The following is an 18,431-nucleotide window of genomic DNA, read 5'->3' on the forward strand; positions in this document are numbered from 1 at the left end:
GATGACGTTGATGTCCGGGTAGTTGCTCTCCGACAGCTCTATGGCATGGCTGTCTCTCTCGAACGCCTCCCTCAGCTCCTTTTTCACCGCCGCTGATCCACACAGACGATACAGCCCGACCACCTGCACAACACACAACCAATAATCTTATTTCACACCTGGTAGATCACAATACATCAACACAAACACCACCACAGCTCTAAAACTCACTGATAAACACAGTAACACACTTCAGATCCATTTAAAACTGTCTCAGGTAGATATGAAAATGATTACAGGTATAGTCGGATTAGACACTGATTAGACCACAGTCTCCTTTATTTGCAGTGATGTCGTGAACACACTAACACACCAGAGAGCAACACCTCCTTGTCCTTGTCCAGTGATTTTGGCTTCTTTGGATTTTTGGTTTTTGGCTTTCTCTGTCACATGACATCACGTTCAGTAGCTCCTCCATTTCCACTCGCTGTTGTGTTTACGTGGATCTCTGTGGAAATGTGCTCCCAAAGTGTAATTACGGTGCCTGGCAGTGGACAAATAGCTATTTTATTAAACGTGAGGAGATAAAGTTTAGAGATGTGAGTCTGGACAGGAATAAAATTACTGGAAGTCCACAGAGTCCAACCAAAAACAGTAAGTAATTCAGCCTACAATTTTCTTAGAGAACATCTGAGAAAAACACATACATGGTCGTTGCGTTACAGGAATAAAATCACAGAGGACCCACATAAAAGAGAAAATTATCCCAGCACCCTTTGAGAAACTAATCCACAAAGGGCTTAAATCTATATTGACACTAGATGATGCAATCAGCAGAATATCAAATAAAATGTTGAATCATCAGTGAATTTACGGCTCTACTTTATTCAGGATCATTCAGCAATACTGAATGTTTATTTTCCTGAGAAGTACGGGCGCTGAACTCTGGAGGCTGAAGTCCAGGCGTCGCCGGCCATCTACAACATAATTTAAACTCCACCGAGGAACGCAGGCAAGCGCTCAAAATCAACATTACAGCTCAGGTCAGAGACAGGCCTTCAGTTTCCCATCCCTGAACTAAAGTCCAACAGTTATAAGAACCACGTTCAGTTCTGCACTGCTGCATTTACTTCAGTACTGCACAAACAAACATATTCACAGGAAAACAGCTAGCACCTGGACCAGCGCTGGCTAACACCTGCAAGTTTCTGCATGGAAACAAGCTGCTTACTGATGTACAATCTGCCTCTTTGGTACAAAAACACTTCATCTTGCATAATTTAAGCCTGCACTTTCCCCGAGTCCGCGGAGAAAGAGAGATTTCTTGTGTACATATTAATTACTCCAGTTACACAACTGAATTAAATCGCTACGGCTCAGTGGACTGAACCCAAGCCCTCTCTCCGATGAACACCTGAACAGTTCAGCTCTAAATGTGGTGTTTCATTTGAGTAAACTCAATAGTTCAACAGAACAAACAGTCAGCCCCCCCCCCCCCCCCCCAACAGTTACACAATCTGCAGCAGGAGCTCCTGCTCTCCACCAGCAGGAGTGCGAGAAAGAAGGATTTAGGCTTAGAAAAGACCAACAAAATTAGGCAAGAATGTTAAGAAGCTGACTGGCCTACATTCAGCAGGAAGTGTTTTGGTCTGTTCGTGTGTGCAGTGGAGAAAAGACTGAACTGACTGAGATTTACCCAGCAAAACAATAGCTAATCAGTCCGAGATGTTTCACTTTCTGACATAATGTGAATCAGGCAGTTTCATTGCTTTATACTGTTTCCAAATTTAATTTACTTTCCAGAACATTCTTCTAATTCTTCAAATGCTATTGGTGATCGACCATTCAGCAGGGTTTCCGCCACGTTCATTTCAGTGCGGCGGTCCGCCACGCCTTCGTTCTTCCCCGCCACCCTTCGTGAAAATTCGGAGCCCGGCGTTTTTCCCGCGCTTGATCAGCGTTGCCCCGCCCTCTCTCGTTTCTGACACTGGAATTTGATCATCTCGACAGGACACCGGCTGTCAAACTGGACAACTGAATCCGAGGTATGTGGCGCTGAAATGATGTTTTTTTATATTTGTGAACAAGTTGTTGAACATTGTTCAAGGGTTATATCGGTAATATGTTGTAGACGTAGCCTACACAACACGGCTGGTTTCGCATGTTGCATCTATTTCGGGAGGCTACAGGTGAGGGCTTCTCTAGCCGTAATTCCTAAACGCACAGCTGTGTTCCAGTCCTGCACATGTAGCAGGGTGGCCGCGGGTCCTTAAAAAGTCTTAAATGGTATTAAATTTCATTTTTGTCAAATAAGGCCTTGAAAAGTCTTATTTTGTCTTAAAATTTCAACCAAAATGTCTTAAATTTGCCGGAGCTAAATTTAGGGGGGAATAATTCCGTCAGCCATGTGTTGAACTTCGGGGGTGGAAATCGGTAGTTAGTCATGCAGTGCCAACATAACGCGCGCGCGAGAGAGAGAGTGTGAGTATAGGACACAGCGAGAGAGAGAGACTGAAACATAACGCGAGAGAGAGAGAGAGAGCGAGAGCGCGCCTGTAAATAGCGAGAGAGAGAGACTGAAACATAATGCGAGAGAGAGAGAGAGAGAGAGACTGAAACATAATGCGCGCGCGCGAGAGAGAGATGAATTAAACAGTGATTAAACAGCTTCAACTTACGCAGGTGTCCACTCAGGCTCACTCACCTGGTGGAGTGAAAATCACGCTATGTTTCTGTTTCTGGAGCTGTCATAAAGCAAGGATGTAGGGCCCTAGAATAGAGGCACCCTAGAACAGCTCTGTGATGCATTTGTTTTCACGGTCCAGTAAACATTTTATTGTAATTAAATTAAAGATTAAAGATATTATTTGTCTGTTTTAATAAGCACAATTTTTAATTAAATTCAATAATATTTTTTATTTTATTTACTCATTCTCACATTTAAAATACCTAATACAGATAAGAGCGAATAAATAATACATATATATTAAATATATTAAATTGAATTTGGTTTTGTATAAAGTTTAATTGTGTATACTGTACAGTGAGAAAATTGTAATGTTTGTGTCTCGTATTGTGTCTTGTGCATTCACATTTGAAGTTTTCAAGCAGCTAGATTAAACGTAAACAATTAATAGTTTTTTTATTTTAACGTATATGATCTTGCGAGTTGGTCTTAATTTTCTTTGGAAAAGGGTATTAAAAAGTCTTAAAATGTCTTAATTTTCACTTGGTCAAACCTGTAGACACCCTGATGTAGCGAATGACAACAAGCAGAGTTAATGGACCTTCAGTCCTTGAGTTCCCATACCAGAAGGCCTTTGAGCTGTTCTTTAAAAAATCCAGGAGGATTAAATGCTCTGAGCCAGCCTGCCAGATGTGCCACTGAATGTGGCTGGGTGATATACTGTATAGATAACATGTCTGTTGTGCCCTTTCTCCTCTGTTATGTATAATTTAACATTTTGTGTTGCACACTTTTACGTTTACCGTATCTGAAAAAAGAACAATAAGGATTTATTTTAAAGAAGCCTACTTTTTGCAACTTTTTGTTTTAAGTGGGCATTTTTCAGTGACAGTTGGAAATAAAGAAAATAACTGGAAACATGTGTAATTGTGTTATATCGTGATATCATTAACGTGATATAAATTATCGGTTCCCAACCGGGGGGTCCTGCCACCGCACCTTCAAGGAAATCCTGGGGGAAACCCTGTTCAGACTAAGGACGCATTCACACCTGCCTTGTTTGGTCTGGACTTTCAAGCTTTTTTTTTTTTAGTTTGGGTCTGAACCAAAGTTGCAGGTGCGAAAGACACACGTCATCTGGATCAGCTGACAGATGAAACCATAGACTGTGTACAGAGCATCGTCTTTCAAAAGTGAAGCCACCACAGGTTGTGCGCCCCCTGCTGTTCGGTTGCAGAAAGCTGTGTAACCGCACCCATCTCCGTAGGTTTCAACGGCAAAAGAGACATTCAAAACTTTCAATCACGTTTTTTTCTAATATACTGTAATTCTACCTCCATTATTTAAATGCAACAGCCAGTGTAACCTCTGCTTATACTGTCAAATTTTTATATCCCCACAGAATTTTTTTAAAAACATTAATCAGCTCCTTTCAAAAATGTGTGGTTATTGTAAAAGGGCTGGGTTACACCTAGCCAGGGTGGGACCAACACTGTGAACTACTGTGTGTGAGCTCTGTGGAGGCAGCCCTCAGGGGCGGGGTTATTTAAATGAGTAGGCTGTCTTTCCACAGTCTTTCTCCCTCCTCTGGTCTCTACTGCGCAGACTTAGGTTTCAGGATCACTAACAATGATGGAAGATTTTGGCTTTATTTTTATTGAATGAATGGGAACGGCGATACAGCCTGCATCTTTTTTACAGTCTCTGGATGAAACATGGTCTAGTTTTCTGCAGTGTGAAAGCAATTTTCTAGACAGTTGGACTGTCTGACCAATTACAGGAAGTTGAGGCAGTTTTTCATTCAGAAGAGGGGAAAAAAATTAAGCAGTGTTGCGCCAAAATCTGACTTCAGGCACGTCACACAGCAGTACGGGTACAACAGATTATGTTGGGGATTCTGTATCTAATGTAACTGTAGATTATTTAACTCCTTTGTATAAACAGAAATAAAAGAAATCAAAGGAAAATTTGTTACACTCATTCTGCTGCTGGAAGCATTTGTCTGAAAAGGAAGAGAGTCAAATTCTGACACCTGGAAAAGGAACTTGTGAAACTTATTACATTCTTCAAACCAATCAGTGTGAAGTAGAGAGACTCTGGCCATGTAGGTGATGAGGACAGGATGTAGTAAAGTTGTTTATTGCGCTCAGTCACTAAAGTACAGTGTGAAACCAAAACTAACCGGAATAAATTCAATACAGAATACAATCTGTATTGCCTACACCAGAAGTTGTTCTAGACTCCACCCTAAGCGACAATCGGCAACCGAAATCAACCCCAAAAACACTGATCAGTCCAACTGTTCCACCTCTTTTTAGCTGGAAATTGGATTCCATAAATTGGAATTTATGACTATCACATATCCACCTTATTGTCAGTTATGTAAAACTATTGCAATTGATGCAAATGTAACCAGACTGACTTGGCAACACAGAATATAATAACCTGCTCTTATGACCTTCAACACTGAGGCCAGGCAGTTACTATTATATAACAGATATGCAAATTCCAAGAGAAGGCAGCTTGTGGGGAATGCTTACACAATGATGGTGAGTGAGAGGTGGAAGGACACGCCCAATATGCAAATAGTGTGTTTATCATTGCTCCATAGACCCCAATCAAATAAAGGGTCAAACTGAGCATGTGCAGAGTAGTTGGCATGGCCTCGACTAGGGTTCAACTACAATTGGTCAATTTTGTCAACACAGATTATATATTTGGACCAACTTTTAACAAGAAACTTAATAAAGTAAGTTGGGGTGATTAGTTTGCTATATTTTAGGGTGCAATTCAATATTTCTCATTCAGCTGACTTAAAAATCACATTAAGCAGAACATTTTTAAGTTTTGTTTTTTACAGTGTGAAGAACTTTATATCAGGAAGTAAAACGAGCTGTTGGAGCTGGAGCTAACGTTGGTATATGAAATGAGAAAACTAGTGCAGGCTTCTTAGTTAAACATCTAGAAGCTGGACAAACACAGGACTACAAAGCTGAACCTATAGAGACTTTTCACACTCCCTCGCCCCTCAGAGAGAGAGAGAGAGAGAGCGAGAGCGTCTGACAGGCTGAGAGCTACAGTTGGAATGTTTTTCATAAAGCTTGCCCATCAGCCTCGTGCAAATAGAGTCACTTGCAGCAATGAGAAACAACAGCTCTATTGAGACTGCTTGTGTGTGTGTGTGTTGGAGAGTAAGTATACTGCCATGCATAGGAAACAATAGACTGTTGCTCTCATTAAAGCTGCCACTGTGTTTTCCTGCTCTGGCTGAGGTCTTCCTCAGTGACCCCCACTCTGCTGAGCTGCACGCTGTTCCACCAAATACCAAACCAAACACCCATGTGTAAGGAGTGTAAAGTTGTAAAGGGAGTATAGGGTGGTGTAGTGAGTATAGAGTAGTAAAGGGAGTACAGGGTGTATAGAGAGTGTTGGATAGTATAGACAGTGTTGGGTTGTATAGACAGTGTTGGATAGTATAGACAGTGTTGGATAGTATAGACAGTGTTGGATAGTATAGACAGTGTTAGGTAGTATAGATAGTGTAGGGAGTGTAGAGTAGTATAGATAGTGTTGGAAGTGTTGGGTAGTATAGATATTGTAGGGAGTGTAGGGTAGTATAGATAGTGTAGGGAATGTAAAAAAGTATAGATCGTGTTGGAAGTGTTGGGTAGTATAGATAGTGTAGGGAGTGAAAGGTAGTATAGATAGTGTAGGGAGTGTAGAGTAGTATAGATAGTGTTGGAAGTGTTGGGTAGTATAGATATTGTAGGGAGTGTAGAGTAGTATGGATAGTGTTGGAAGTGTTGGGTAGTATAGATATTGTAGGGAGTGTAGGGTAGTATAGATAGTGTTGGAAGTGTTGGGTAGTATAGATTTACACTACCCTACATTACACTATAATTTGTATATTACCCTACATTATTTATCCTACTCTATACTTCTACACAATACTCCCTTATAAGGGGATTTATCTGCTAAAGCTGTGGTGGTCTGAATTCTCAGATCAATCATCTGTCCAGGTCAGAGTCCAGACTGATTATTTGAGTGGTGAGAAAAAAATCCAATTTGAATTCTAAATTTTAACATATTTTAAAACCCCCCACCACCATGTTTAACAGAGGAGCTGGAATAAACCCATGAAAGTGAGTCTTTTAAAAGCATATCTTCCATTCTTCAAGGAAATGAAGCTGTAATAGAGGTTAGGGTGGCCATACTAAGCATTTAAACATAGGACTAGATTTAGATGCTGAGGCTTCTTGGGTTTCACAGAATGCAAACAGAATAAAAACCTGAAAATGTCCAGACGATACAAGACAGGCAGTCATATATGAAAGTATGCAGTCAAGTGACTTTGTACAGAGGGCTGTGTGCTATGTGACCTGCATAATGCATTTAAATCAGTATTTTTTAGTCTAAAAAGTGTTTTACTGGTGGTGACGGCACAGACTTATCACTGTAAGTTGGCCTACACTGGAGGGCTTAATGATTTTCTATTTGGAGACGACAGAGACCCTCACCTGTCATTATCCAGAATACCATTAGCAGAATTTACAACTGACAGCTCAGAAAAACGTGCTATAGGGAAGTTATGCATTTAAACACACAGTCTGCCTAATGCACAGGGTTCCTAACACCCACACACACAGCTGGAATTTGGCATTTTAGTAGCCTCAGGTCATGTGAACATTTGAACATGCACATTTCAGCCACCCAAACAATCTCAGTAAACATGCCTGCGGGGACGTGCCGCGCTGAGCATGTTCCTGCTGGTCTGACTCGGCACTTCACTTCGTAAACAGGCCTGTGCCCTGTCAGAGCCGGTGACTAACTGTTGACATAAACTTTACACAACTCACTTTATCTCAATGTACTGAATCCACAACTGTATTATTAGTGGAGAACACAATCATCGTACAACAAAGGGTCCTGTAGAAACCACTGTATTTTTTTTTTAATAATCTAAATAATTAATAATACTAATAATCTTAATAATAATAGCATGCTATCTTTGTCCATGAAGTCAATTAGCCCTGCAAATAGCCAACAAAGCCGTAAAACACATTGTGCACCAGTCAATAACTAGAGGTGGAAATCACAGGACCTCACTATATGGTATCACAATACATTGCTCAAAATAACAAGGATTAACGATACTGTGATCATGTGACACTTGATATATCACAAGGCAATTCTCTATGATACTTCACAGAAATATCCGTATTTGACGCCACATATCGATACAGTAGAAACTACATGATATATCACAATATCAATATACAGCTCTGGAAAAAATTAAGAGACCACTTCAGTTTCTGAATCAGTTTCTCTGATTTTGCTATTTATAGGTATATGTTTGAGTAAAATGAACATTGTTGTTTTATTCTATAAACTACAAACAAGATTTCTCCCAAATTCCAACTAAAAATATTGTTATTCATAAAGTTCTAAGAGTCCAGAAATCAATATTTGGAAATCAATATCTGTTTTTTAATCACAGCTTTCATGTGTCTTGGCATGTTCTCCTCCACCAGTCTTACACATTGCTTTTAGATCACTTTATGCCTTTACTCCTGGTGCAAAAATTAAAAAAGTTCAGTTTGGTTTGATGGCTTGTGATTTTCCAGAGGTTTTCAATTTGGTAAAATCAAAGAAACTTATCATTTTTAAGTGGTCTCTTATTTTTTTTACAGAGCTGTATTGTTCCACACCTATTCAGTCTCTGCTGTAATATTAACTAACAAGTTCCTATAGCACTTTAACAGAATGAAACAGATGAAACTTAGATTTAATAGTTTAATCAAATGTATAAGTGTGGACTGAGTAAGTAAACAGCCCTTAATTCTTCCCCATTGCATTCCTGTCCCCAACACAATTAGTTGACAAATTGTTATAATCGACATGGGCTATTATGTGTAATAATAATAATAATAATAATTATTATTATTCAAGGCAGGGCTGAAGCTGATCTATGCGGGTTAGTCAGTTTTAGGCAGAACATATAAGGCAGGCGTGTCCAAACTACGGCGGTATTTTAGAAATAGAATAAAAGTTGGCCCGCTGTTAAGCCGTTTTTTATAATATGAGATTCAAAGTTTGTACACTAGGTGTCTAGGCAGAAAAACGGGCCAAAGAGTCTAAAAGAGGAGAGAATGCACATTTCTAGTGCAGAAAAACGGGCCAAAGAGTCTAAAAGCGGAGAGGATGCGCATTTCTAGTGCAGAAAAACGGGCCAAAGAGTCTAAAAGCGGAGAGGGTGCGCAGTTTTAGCGCAGAAATACGGGCCAAAGAGTCTAAAAGTTGGCATAATTAAGGAATTTAATATTAAGAGACATCATGAAATGAAACATCAATTTGAAAAAACTTAGTTTAAAAACAACACTGTTAAAGATAGATAAAGATAGTAAGTCAAGTAAATTGATAAGTAAATGAAAGTAATCAGGAAAAAAGTATTATTTAAAGTGGTATATTTCTTTATTTGTTTTATTACAGAGTCTGTGGCCCGTGACTTCAAATATATTTCTCCTTCTGGCCCCCAACAAAAAAAAGTTTGGACACCCCTGATATAAGGAACCCTGGGGAAGAACAGAAGGAAAGAAGAGTACTCAGAGGACGGAGAGAAAAACAGAGCCTTTAAAGCCACAGGAGAAACACTGGCAGCTTTAAACAGGGTCTGAAGTAAGAGCTATAAGAGCCACAGGATTATAGAGTCTCTCATTCGGCTGGACACACTGGGAGGCTGAAAGCTGATCCAGGATCAGAGTGCTGCTCCGTTGGGCTGAGGATAAATTCTGGGAAAACCACAGCAGTCCAGGATCAGCTCTGGCCTGGCGGCTGCGAGCTACTCTGCAGCCTAAACAGAGGAACTCTGCTGCTCCGGGGCCATGGTAGCAATGCGGACTGCAGCGTGTGTGTGTGTGTGTGTGTGTGTGTGTGTGTGTGTGTGTGTGTGTGTGTGTGTTAAAAGAGAAAGGGAGAGAGAGAGGTTGAATGGCTAAAGACACAGCCTACAGAGGGGCCCTGAATGTGTATCTGTAAAAGAGACAGAGCGAGAAAAAGAGAAAGAGAGAGAGAGAGAGAGAGAGAGAGAGAGGGAGAGAGAGAGCTACAGCTGACTGGTGGCCAGGACACTTTTACTGCACTCTAATGAAGATAAATCGACCATGAACTCTGCGCTGAACACACTGGGGGCTCACTCACTTAACTACAGCAAAAAAAAAACACTTCTCATCCTTTCTAATCAATTCAAATTTAATAAATAAACCCCTAGAGTCCCTGTTTAAATGAACAGTTTGGTGACAAATCAATGAACATGACTGATGACTAGGGGTGGGCAATATTATATCGTATACAATATATCGTGACACAGAAATATCATGATATTAAAAATCAATATTGTGATAATAGGGCTGTTCTGTCTTAAAATTAGTAGATTATTTACTGTGAAGCTTTAAGTGTATTTATTGTATAATTGTTTTAGTTTGCAGTTTATATGCATGCACTAAATATTCTGCAATATTATTTGCTGAATTATATTATTTTATGCTATATTATTTATTTTGCCACATTATGATTATACTGTTATACTATTATACTACATTCCTGAAATGAATGAATTATTTTAGTTTTCCTATATCGCCAAGTATATTGTTATCGCAAAAATACCCTGAAATATCGGGATATTATTTTAGAGCCATAACGCCCACCCCTACTGTTCACTAACTCCAGGTGCAGACATACACACAGTCACTATTTCTTTTTTGTATTTTTTTTTTTAAGAATTGATATGGGCTCGATCACATTCACTTTAAATTTTTAAGAACTGGTACGCACTTTATCCAGTAAACGTAAACGTACACTACATAATCTTAAAATTCTGTCAGTGTTTTTTTTTTTTTTATTATTGTCAAGAATTTAATAATCTTCTGTCTTTATATTTATACATTTAGTGAAAATTATTTGTCCTGTACATATGTACATACAGTACTGTGTAAAGTTTTAGGCAGCTAAGCAAATTACGCTTATCAATTTATCTCAGTGTTTTTTTGCCTGAAAAAGCATCACATATGAAATGAACAGATGCAAATAAACAAATACAGTACATTTTTAACTAAGTATGTTATTAGGGGTGCTGGAAAAAAATTTGATTCAAGCTCGAATCGTGTTTCTAACATTGAACGATTCAGAATCTATTCTAATTTTCAAAAAATCGATTTTTTTTGCGAGTGCAGCAAGTGGTTGCTATGGTGTTGCTTAGTGGTTGCTAAGGCATTGATAGGTGGTTGCTAAGGTGTTGCTATGGTATCTGTGGTGGTTGCTATGGTGTTGCTAAGTGGTTCCTAAGGGGTTGCTGGGTGGTTGCTTATGTTTTTAACTGTCTTGCGGAGTTCATCTACTGTCGCGCAGAGCTTTTTAACTGTCGCTCAGAGCTTAGCTAGTGTAGCGCGGAGCTCACCTACTGTCCTGCTGTTAAAGAGCTCCGCAGGATGTAGATGAACTCTGCAAGACAGTTAAAAAGCTCCGCAGGACAGTAGATGAACTCCACAAGACAGTTAAAAACATTAGCAACCACCTAGCAACCCCTTAACAACCACTTAGCAACAACATAGCAACCACCACAGATACCAAAGTAACATCTTAGCAAGCACCTACCAACACCTTAGCATCCACTAAGCAACACCATAGCAACCACCACAGATACCAGCCAGCACTGCAATCACACTTGCAGTTTTTTTTCGCAGGAAACTGCAATCTAGTTCTGATTAGCATGGTTAGCATGGCCAGTTAGCCTTTAGCCAGCTCCTCTGTGGCTAATCTGCTAATGAAGGCTTCACAATAAAAGTCCTCAGGCCAGACAAATTTAATGAGAACATTCCTAACAACCCTTTGATTTCCGTCATCAACTGTCAACCACATCTTAATAAAAACAACATGTCCATTTGAAATCATTTGAAAAATCAATGATGATGCATCAACATCAGCAGATATCAACATGAATATCAGATATCTATGATTGGAAGAACAATCTATAACAACTAAAAAAATAAGAGAGGACATAGTAGAGCAGTGTAGACAGGAAAAAGACAGTGCAGAAGCCATGCATGCAGAAGCTAGACCACACCCACCTGGCATCCTCGCCTCTCGATCTCGGTGATGCACTTCTCGATGATGAGTGGCACCATCAGCCCCGCCCCCTCTCGCTCTACCACCCGAGCTGCCTCCACTCCGAACACGTTGGCCTCGCCCTCCCTCTCGCTGTCCGGCCCACGCAGAGAGTTCTTCCACTGCTCCATAAGTCCCAGCTTCACGTAGATGATCCCGCGAGGCTCCAGGCGCACGGCCAGCTGGTGCGTGCGGGTGGCCGTGCGGAACAGGGGCGGCAGCACTACGGTCCCGTGGCAGCAGACGCGGTTCCGCCGTGGCACCGCCTCCCAGCTGAAGAGGGCCAGCTTGAGATGCTGTGCATTCTCCAGCTCGATGTTGAAGGTGTGGTCCATGTCCAGGAAGGCCGTGCGGCAGGTCAGGAGGGCCGTGCGGGCCTTGTTGACAGAGTCCACCTGGATGGCGCAGTAGACGTGGCGCGAGTCGGCCCGCGGCGGTTTTAGCCCCTCAGCCCCGTAGAAGTGGAGGCTCATGAGGCCTGAGATGTACGCCGTGCACTTGGGCTGCTCTGAGAAGTTGTATGGCCGAAAGGCGTCCACGTCTAGATCTGTCTTCGGTGCTCCTGCATTGGTATCCTTGTCACAAAGCCTGCTAGACTTACCCTCGGATGACCCATGCTTTCCCGATTTGGCTACCAGCTCCGGCGAGTCTCCATCACTAAGATACCCCCCTTTACTGGCCGATTTGGGAACCCCACCTCCGCTGCTTTTCTTCTTACTGTAGCTGTGCTGCTGGGTGGACACGCTGCTGTCGAGATGGTAGCGCCATATGACGTTCCCGCTCGCTGATGACGTGGTCACGCCACCCGGCGGGGTCGTGCTCTGCTCTGCCGTGCCGATTGCAGCTCTTACTTCAGACTGGCCGCTGGAGGTTCCGGCACTGCTGGTTGGGTTCCCTTTAACGCTTAGCTTCCTGCTGAGCTCAGGAAGCTTCTTCATCTTCATGGAGAGCTTCCGGACTGTGCGTGGAGATTTGATCCGGTCGTGGAAAGACCAGTTGATGGAGGAGCTCTTCTTGGTTGGGTTGGGACTGGAGGGAGGAGAGAAGCCTGAGGCACTTTGTTCAGAAGATTCTGCAAAGAATCAGAGGAGAAGTGTTAGGAGATAATTTTCAAATAACACATTGTATGCATTTTAGGACAGATCGAGTTAGCTTAGCTTGGATTAATACTAAAGTCATCCAAACTATGAAGAAAAACATAGTAGCACCTCTTGCTTAGATGACAGCTTTTCACATCTTGGCTGAATTTTCTCAGTCAGCTTTATGATAATTTTTAAGCAGTCTCTTATTTATATATATTGTATATATAGTGTATATATTGGAATTGTTTAAAATACATAAAAAAACTGCCATAGTTTAAAAAACACACCATCATGTTTCCAAAATGTGAGTAAATAAGAGCTCACTTTATATTGAAATCAGAAAAACGTAATCTTAAAACAGTGCTAGAATCGAGTGGGCGGAGTCATCTCAAACTCTGGTCATCATTCTGAAAAATACAAGACGATCTGTAATTTTTCTTTCTGTATCATACCCATCCCTTTGTCTGGTATTGTATTTTCCTGCCTCAGATACTGATGTGTTGAGAGATATTTTAATTTTGTTTTGTTTTGGTACAACCAAATTAAATGTATAAGCCAATAAACATATCGCCAGTAAAAAGTCAGGACACAACATCTTGTTTAATGTATTTATTTTTTTTCTACATTGTAAATGAATGATGAAGTCATCCAGACTATGAAGAAACACATAATTAATAATGTGGCAACTTAAAAGTGTTAAACAAACCGAAATACTCTGTGAAGAAGCATTTAGGTGCTCTTATCTGGGGTTTTGTTAACTTGCGGTTTCTGAGGCTGGTAACATAACAGAGGAATCTCTTGCTCTTCCTTTTCTGGGGCGTTCCTGATGAGTGCCAGTTCCATCATAATGTTTTTGATGGTATTCGCAACTACACTTGATAATACTTTTAAAGTTCTTGAAATGTTTTGAACTGACTGACTTTCATTGCTGAAAGCAAATTTTGTTCAATACTTAGTTGAGTAGTTTTTGCCATAATCTGGATTAGAACATTGCTTAAATAGAGCTATTCACTGCATACCTGTAACTCTACCTCTTCACTACTTTACAACTGATGCTCTCAAATATCTCAAACACATTAAGAGACAAGAAATTCAAGTAATTAACTCCTGAAGAGTTCAGCACAGCTGTTAACTGAAAGCCTGAATTCCAGGTGACTCTACCTCATAAAGCTGACTGAGAAAATTCAGCCAAGATGTGAAAAGCTGCCATCCAAGCAAGAGGTGCTACTATGTTTTTCTTCATAGTTTGGATGACTTTAGTATTGATCTACAATGCAGATTTTTTTTAAATAATGAAAAAAATAATAATTTAAGCTGTGTTTACCGGTACTGTATATAACTTAAAAAAAACAATACTGTGTTTTTGAAAATTACATATACAGTACTGCAAATACAATACAATACTGTGACACAATACAATACTAATATTTTCTTACACCCCTACACCAAAGAGGAGGAGCCATAAATTGAGTATTAGGTGCAGCCTGATATTCTGGCATTCTTTTACACACTTTAAAATTTTACTACCATTCCACAAAAACATGAAGGTTGTAATGGTGGCAGCTGCTTGTGGTGGCTTCTAAAGAGTTCTGAACCCAATCTGATGGTCATTTACTCCTCAATGAACCATTTCACACCAACCCCCCCACTATGAAAGACTTCATTTACATCTCAAACACAGGAAAGTGTGAAGTGTTTGGTGGAGTTTCCTGCACAGTCCCTCCTCTCTCTCTCTCTCTCTCTCTCTCTATCTCAGCTCAAGTCTTCAGATGATTGGGACTCTCCAGAAGGGCATTCCAAGCTCCTACACACTAAACAGCTAAACCACTGAGCGCCTGCTGGGAGATGAAAGACTGCGCTGTGTGCTTAAAGCTGCCAGAGCAAGAAGGAAAACATTGGAGTGGATGAACGTCTGTCTGTACAGTTCAGGTCTATTCTGGCACTGGCTGTAAATCACAGGTGCCAGGTGCATTTTGGGAAGTGGAGTTTCTGTATTTGAAAAATATCGTAAGACAGTTGTTTTTTCTTACATATGAGTTTAAAAAGGGTTTGATGTTGATACATTAGCCCACTTTCAATCCTTCTTCTTCTACTCTCACTCTTTTTTCACTGTCTATCTCTCTCTCTCTTTCCCCCGCTGTTCTATCACTGTATCTTTCTTTCCCCTCGTTTTCCTCTCTCGCGTGTTCTGGGGTTGTGCTACAACAGCGGCTCTGTTTGTCCGGGTCTGATCTTGCTTGCGCATAACTCAGCTCTGCTCGGGGAGTCTGATCTGCCGCGGCTCGGCCCGCCGCCGAACAAAGGAACGATTCTGTTCAGGGAAATTAAGAGTGCATACAAGAAGGAGAGAAAGAGAGAGAGAGAGAGAGAGGAAGGGGGAGATGTCATAGTCAGCTGTATTTTGGCATTGAGCTGTGTGCTATTCCTGAAACACCATGTGTGTGTGTATATATTTGCATCACTGCCCTCTAATCACCCCCTTTTTGGCTTCTAATTGTTTTATTAAGGCTATATAGATATTACCTGATAATATCCCGCAATAACTGACTAAACAATGCTGGCTCCGCCTCCTTCATTCATGTAAACTGCATTCCAAATTAGCCCTAAGGCTAACTGGAGTCTTTAGCCGATCTACTTAGAACATCTCTACCAATCCCCCTCACCTGAAGCTAAACCCCCTCCCCCCAGATTAGGAGTCAGAGGTGAGAGGGTGCATTCCAGCACACACACACATACACACACACATACACATATACACACACACAATCAATCCCACCTCTAGCTCCTCAAATCCTCCCCAAACAACCCATCAAAGTCTTCCCTGACCACAAACTGAAGTGTGTGTCTCTGTGTGTGTGTGTGTGTGTGTGTGTGTGTGTGTGTGATTGAGGCACTGCTGTGCTCCTGCACCCAGTGCCGTTAATAGAGTCAGACTGACAGGTGCTGAGAGGGTCATCATGGTCACCAATCACACTGCTAATTATGGGCTGTCAAAGGCCAGCTTATTGCCCTGTCACACACACACACACACACACACACACATGCATGCATGCAAACAAAAGCAATGTCCAACCCATTTACACAACACACTTCCAACATGTGGAAATCAATTTACATTTTCTGAATACAGTATATTTTTGGCAACACACAAAACGCTGTGGGGAATTAATTTTTAAAAGTGCACAAACAACAAAAAATATTAACAGTTAATGTCTTCTAGGCTTTTAAATCCCAAATAAGAACCGTTTTTGTTGTTTTGATTGTCATTTACAGCGGACAGGCAGGTATTGATGTTATCCACTGCACCGCACCACCAATGAAAACGTCCTGCATTGCAACATGAGCCGTACCCACAGGATTAAGAGATGAAAGGCATGGCAGAAATAATCGCTTACTAAACAATTAATATGAAAATAATCTTTGGTTTTGCAGCCCTACTCCACTTTGGCACTTTAACTAGCTTGCTAGACAGGCTGGCTAGCTAGTTAGCAGGAACATAACCTGTGCACAGTTGCTGTGCTTAGCTTGGTCAGCCACAGTCCCCTCTAGATTATTACCTTAGCATAGATTAGCTACTCAGCTAACAAATTAGTGCCCATTCCACCAGCGTGATGCTGATCCATTTCAACTTTCAGCAATTGCAGTTTTATTCCAAGTCCCCTTGTGTTTCCAGCATGATAATTAAGTATGTATCAAATTCCAGCTTTCGCCCACATAACATCATTTAATCCTAAATCACTAGACCCACAGAGGTAAACCCTGTAGCTATGGTGAATAAATACTTACATGACAAATAGTTACATTTTTATACAAAGCATAACACTGTTAAAGTTCTCTACCGGCAATTTTTTTTTAGCTAGGTTGTTAAGATAAGAAAACACGCATACAATAAGCCGTTTTAATAAAAACCTGTTATACAATTCGTGAGGTTTTATGTGTATTTTTGTACTGTTGGAATGGGTGCTAATGTGTTAGCTACGTAGTTCTGTGGATTTGTGTTGTCTTGTCAGTAAACTCTGATTGTATAATGCACCAGAGAAAAAAGAATAATCATAAAAAATACATAAAAACATAAAATATTGTGGGTGTGTGAATGCACAAATAGAGTAGCACATATAGATTAGAACTCCCCAATAGTTTGGCATAACAGCACATGAACATAATTGATTACTGAGGAGAGATTCAGTCAAGAAATGTTTGGTACCTGACTTTTGCTTCTTTAGTTTACAACATGAGCTGCTAGGCTAACTGCTAGTTCTAAACCACATCGACTTGTTTGCCATAAAAATTGATAATTTTGATATAGTGGTATTTTTTCAAAGATGAACTCTGGACTCTTTGATAGTCTAGTGTTTGTTAGCAGCGTTAGCTTAGCATCTCTGGTTCTAAACTGAAAAAGAAGCTGAAGATCAGATATTTCACACTTGTGTTTGCTAATGATGGACATCTAAAGTGAGATATTTATTATTCTCAATATATTTTCAACCAAATAATTCATTTAAGGTGTTCTTCTTCTTCTACTTTTTCTTCTTCTCAGTAAAATACATTAGCAAGAGACACACCAACATAAGGCTGCACTGATCGCTGATTTACGATAAGAATCTGATCATTTCCTGTCACAGTCTTCTCTCAGCTACTGATCTAGTCAGTATTAATGTAATCTGAGGTCATCAGCACCTTCCCATAAACGCCAGGCTGGGGTGAGTACTGGGCATGCAGCTGACGTGGGATCTCCTCTTCCCTTTAAATCATTCAGCAGAAAACGACCGCCTGGAGCACAGTGTCCAGTTACAAAGCTCAACACACACATACAACACCACAACACATGGATACAACTTTATAAAGCAGGACATTCAGTCATCAGAGCAGCCACAAGCTAAAAAGATAATGCACTAAATCACTATTAAAATAAATACTTTACTGGCTGCAGTTAATAAATTAGCACATTCTAAACACGGAATATATGTTTATTTGGTTTATTCTAATGCTAATCTTATGTGGTACATGCACATTGTTAGCCGCGCCCTCTCAATAAAAACCCAAGGAAAACAGCAAAACAACAGTATCTGCCCTTTAATCAGGCATTTAAATGGCTTTTTAAAAGGTAAATAAAAAAGAGCGTTTTTTTTCTGGGATTAAAAGCTTGAATTCAGCTGTAACTGGAAATATCTGCACTGCAAAACTGTGCCCAACCATGTGGATGGAGGCCGCCTGTCACTCACACAGACACAGAGACAGCGCTGTGTATCTACTTATTGTGTCAAGAATCAAAACATTGCAACATGACGGTGTAGAGCAGGGGTTCTCAACCTTTTCTACCTTACGGCCCACCTGTTTACAACTTGAAAGCGTCAAGGCCCCCCCTAATAATAATAATAATAATAATAATAAACAGAGTATAATTAACTCTTGCTACCAAAACTTTACCCTGAAACGGTGATTTAGGCTTTCCAAATACAGTACATGAACGTCTTACTGGAAACATGCTCTAATATTGTGCTTCTTTTATATTTTCACCTTTAAAT

At 40.5% G+C, this 18,431-nt stretch overlaps 1 protein-coding gene across 1 annotated transcript in view; it reads right to left on the minus strand.

Annotated features, from left to right (window-relative positions):
- The window catches only part of syde2 (synapse defective 1, Rho GTPase, homolog 2 (C. elegans)), a 62,893-nt gene that overhangs the window by 24,124 nt on the left and 20,338 nt on the right, over positions 1–18,431 (minus strand). Inside the window, exons 3-4 of the mRNA XM_015602265.3 lie at positions 11,788–12,896; positions 1–123 (exon numbers count right to left, since the gene is read on the minus strand). The exon at positions 1–123 is cut by the window's left edge and continues 4 nt beyond it. Coding sequence (XP_015457751.3) covers positions 1–123; positions 11,788–12,896 — 1,232 coding nt within the window. The remainder of the gene's footprint in view (positions 124–11,787; positions 12,897–18,431) is intronic.

Source organism: Astyanax mexicanus, chromosome 13 (assembly GCF_023375975.1).
Source record: "Astyanax mexicanus isolate ESR-SI-001 chromosome 13, AstMex3_surface, whole genome shotgun sequence".
In the NCBI taxonomy this organism is placed as follows: domain Eukaryota; kingdom Metazoa; phylum Chordata; class Actinopteri; order Characiformes; family Acestrorhamphidae; genus Astyanax; species Astyanax mexicanus.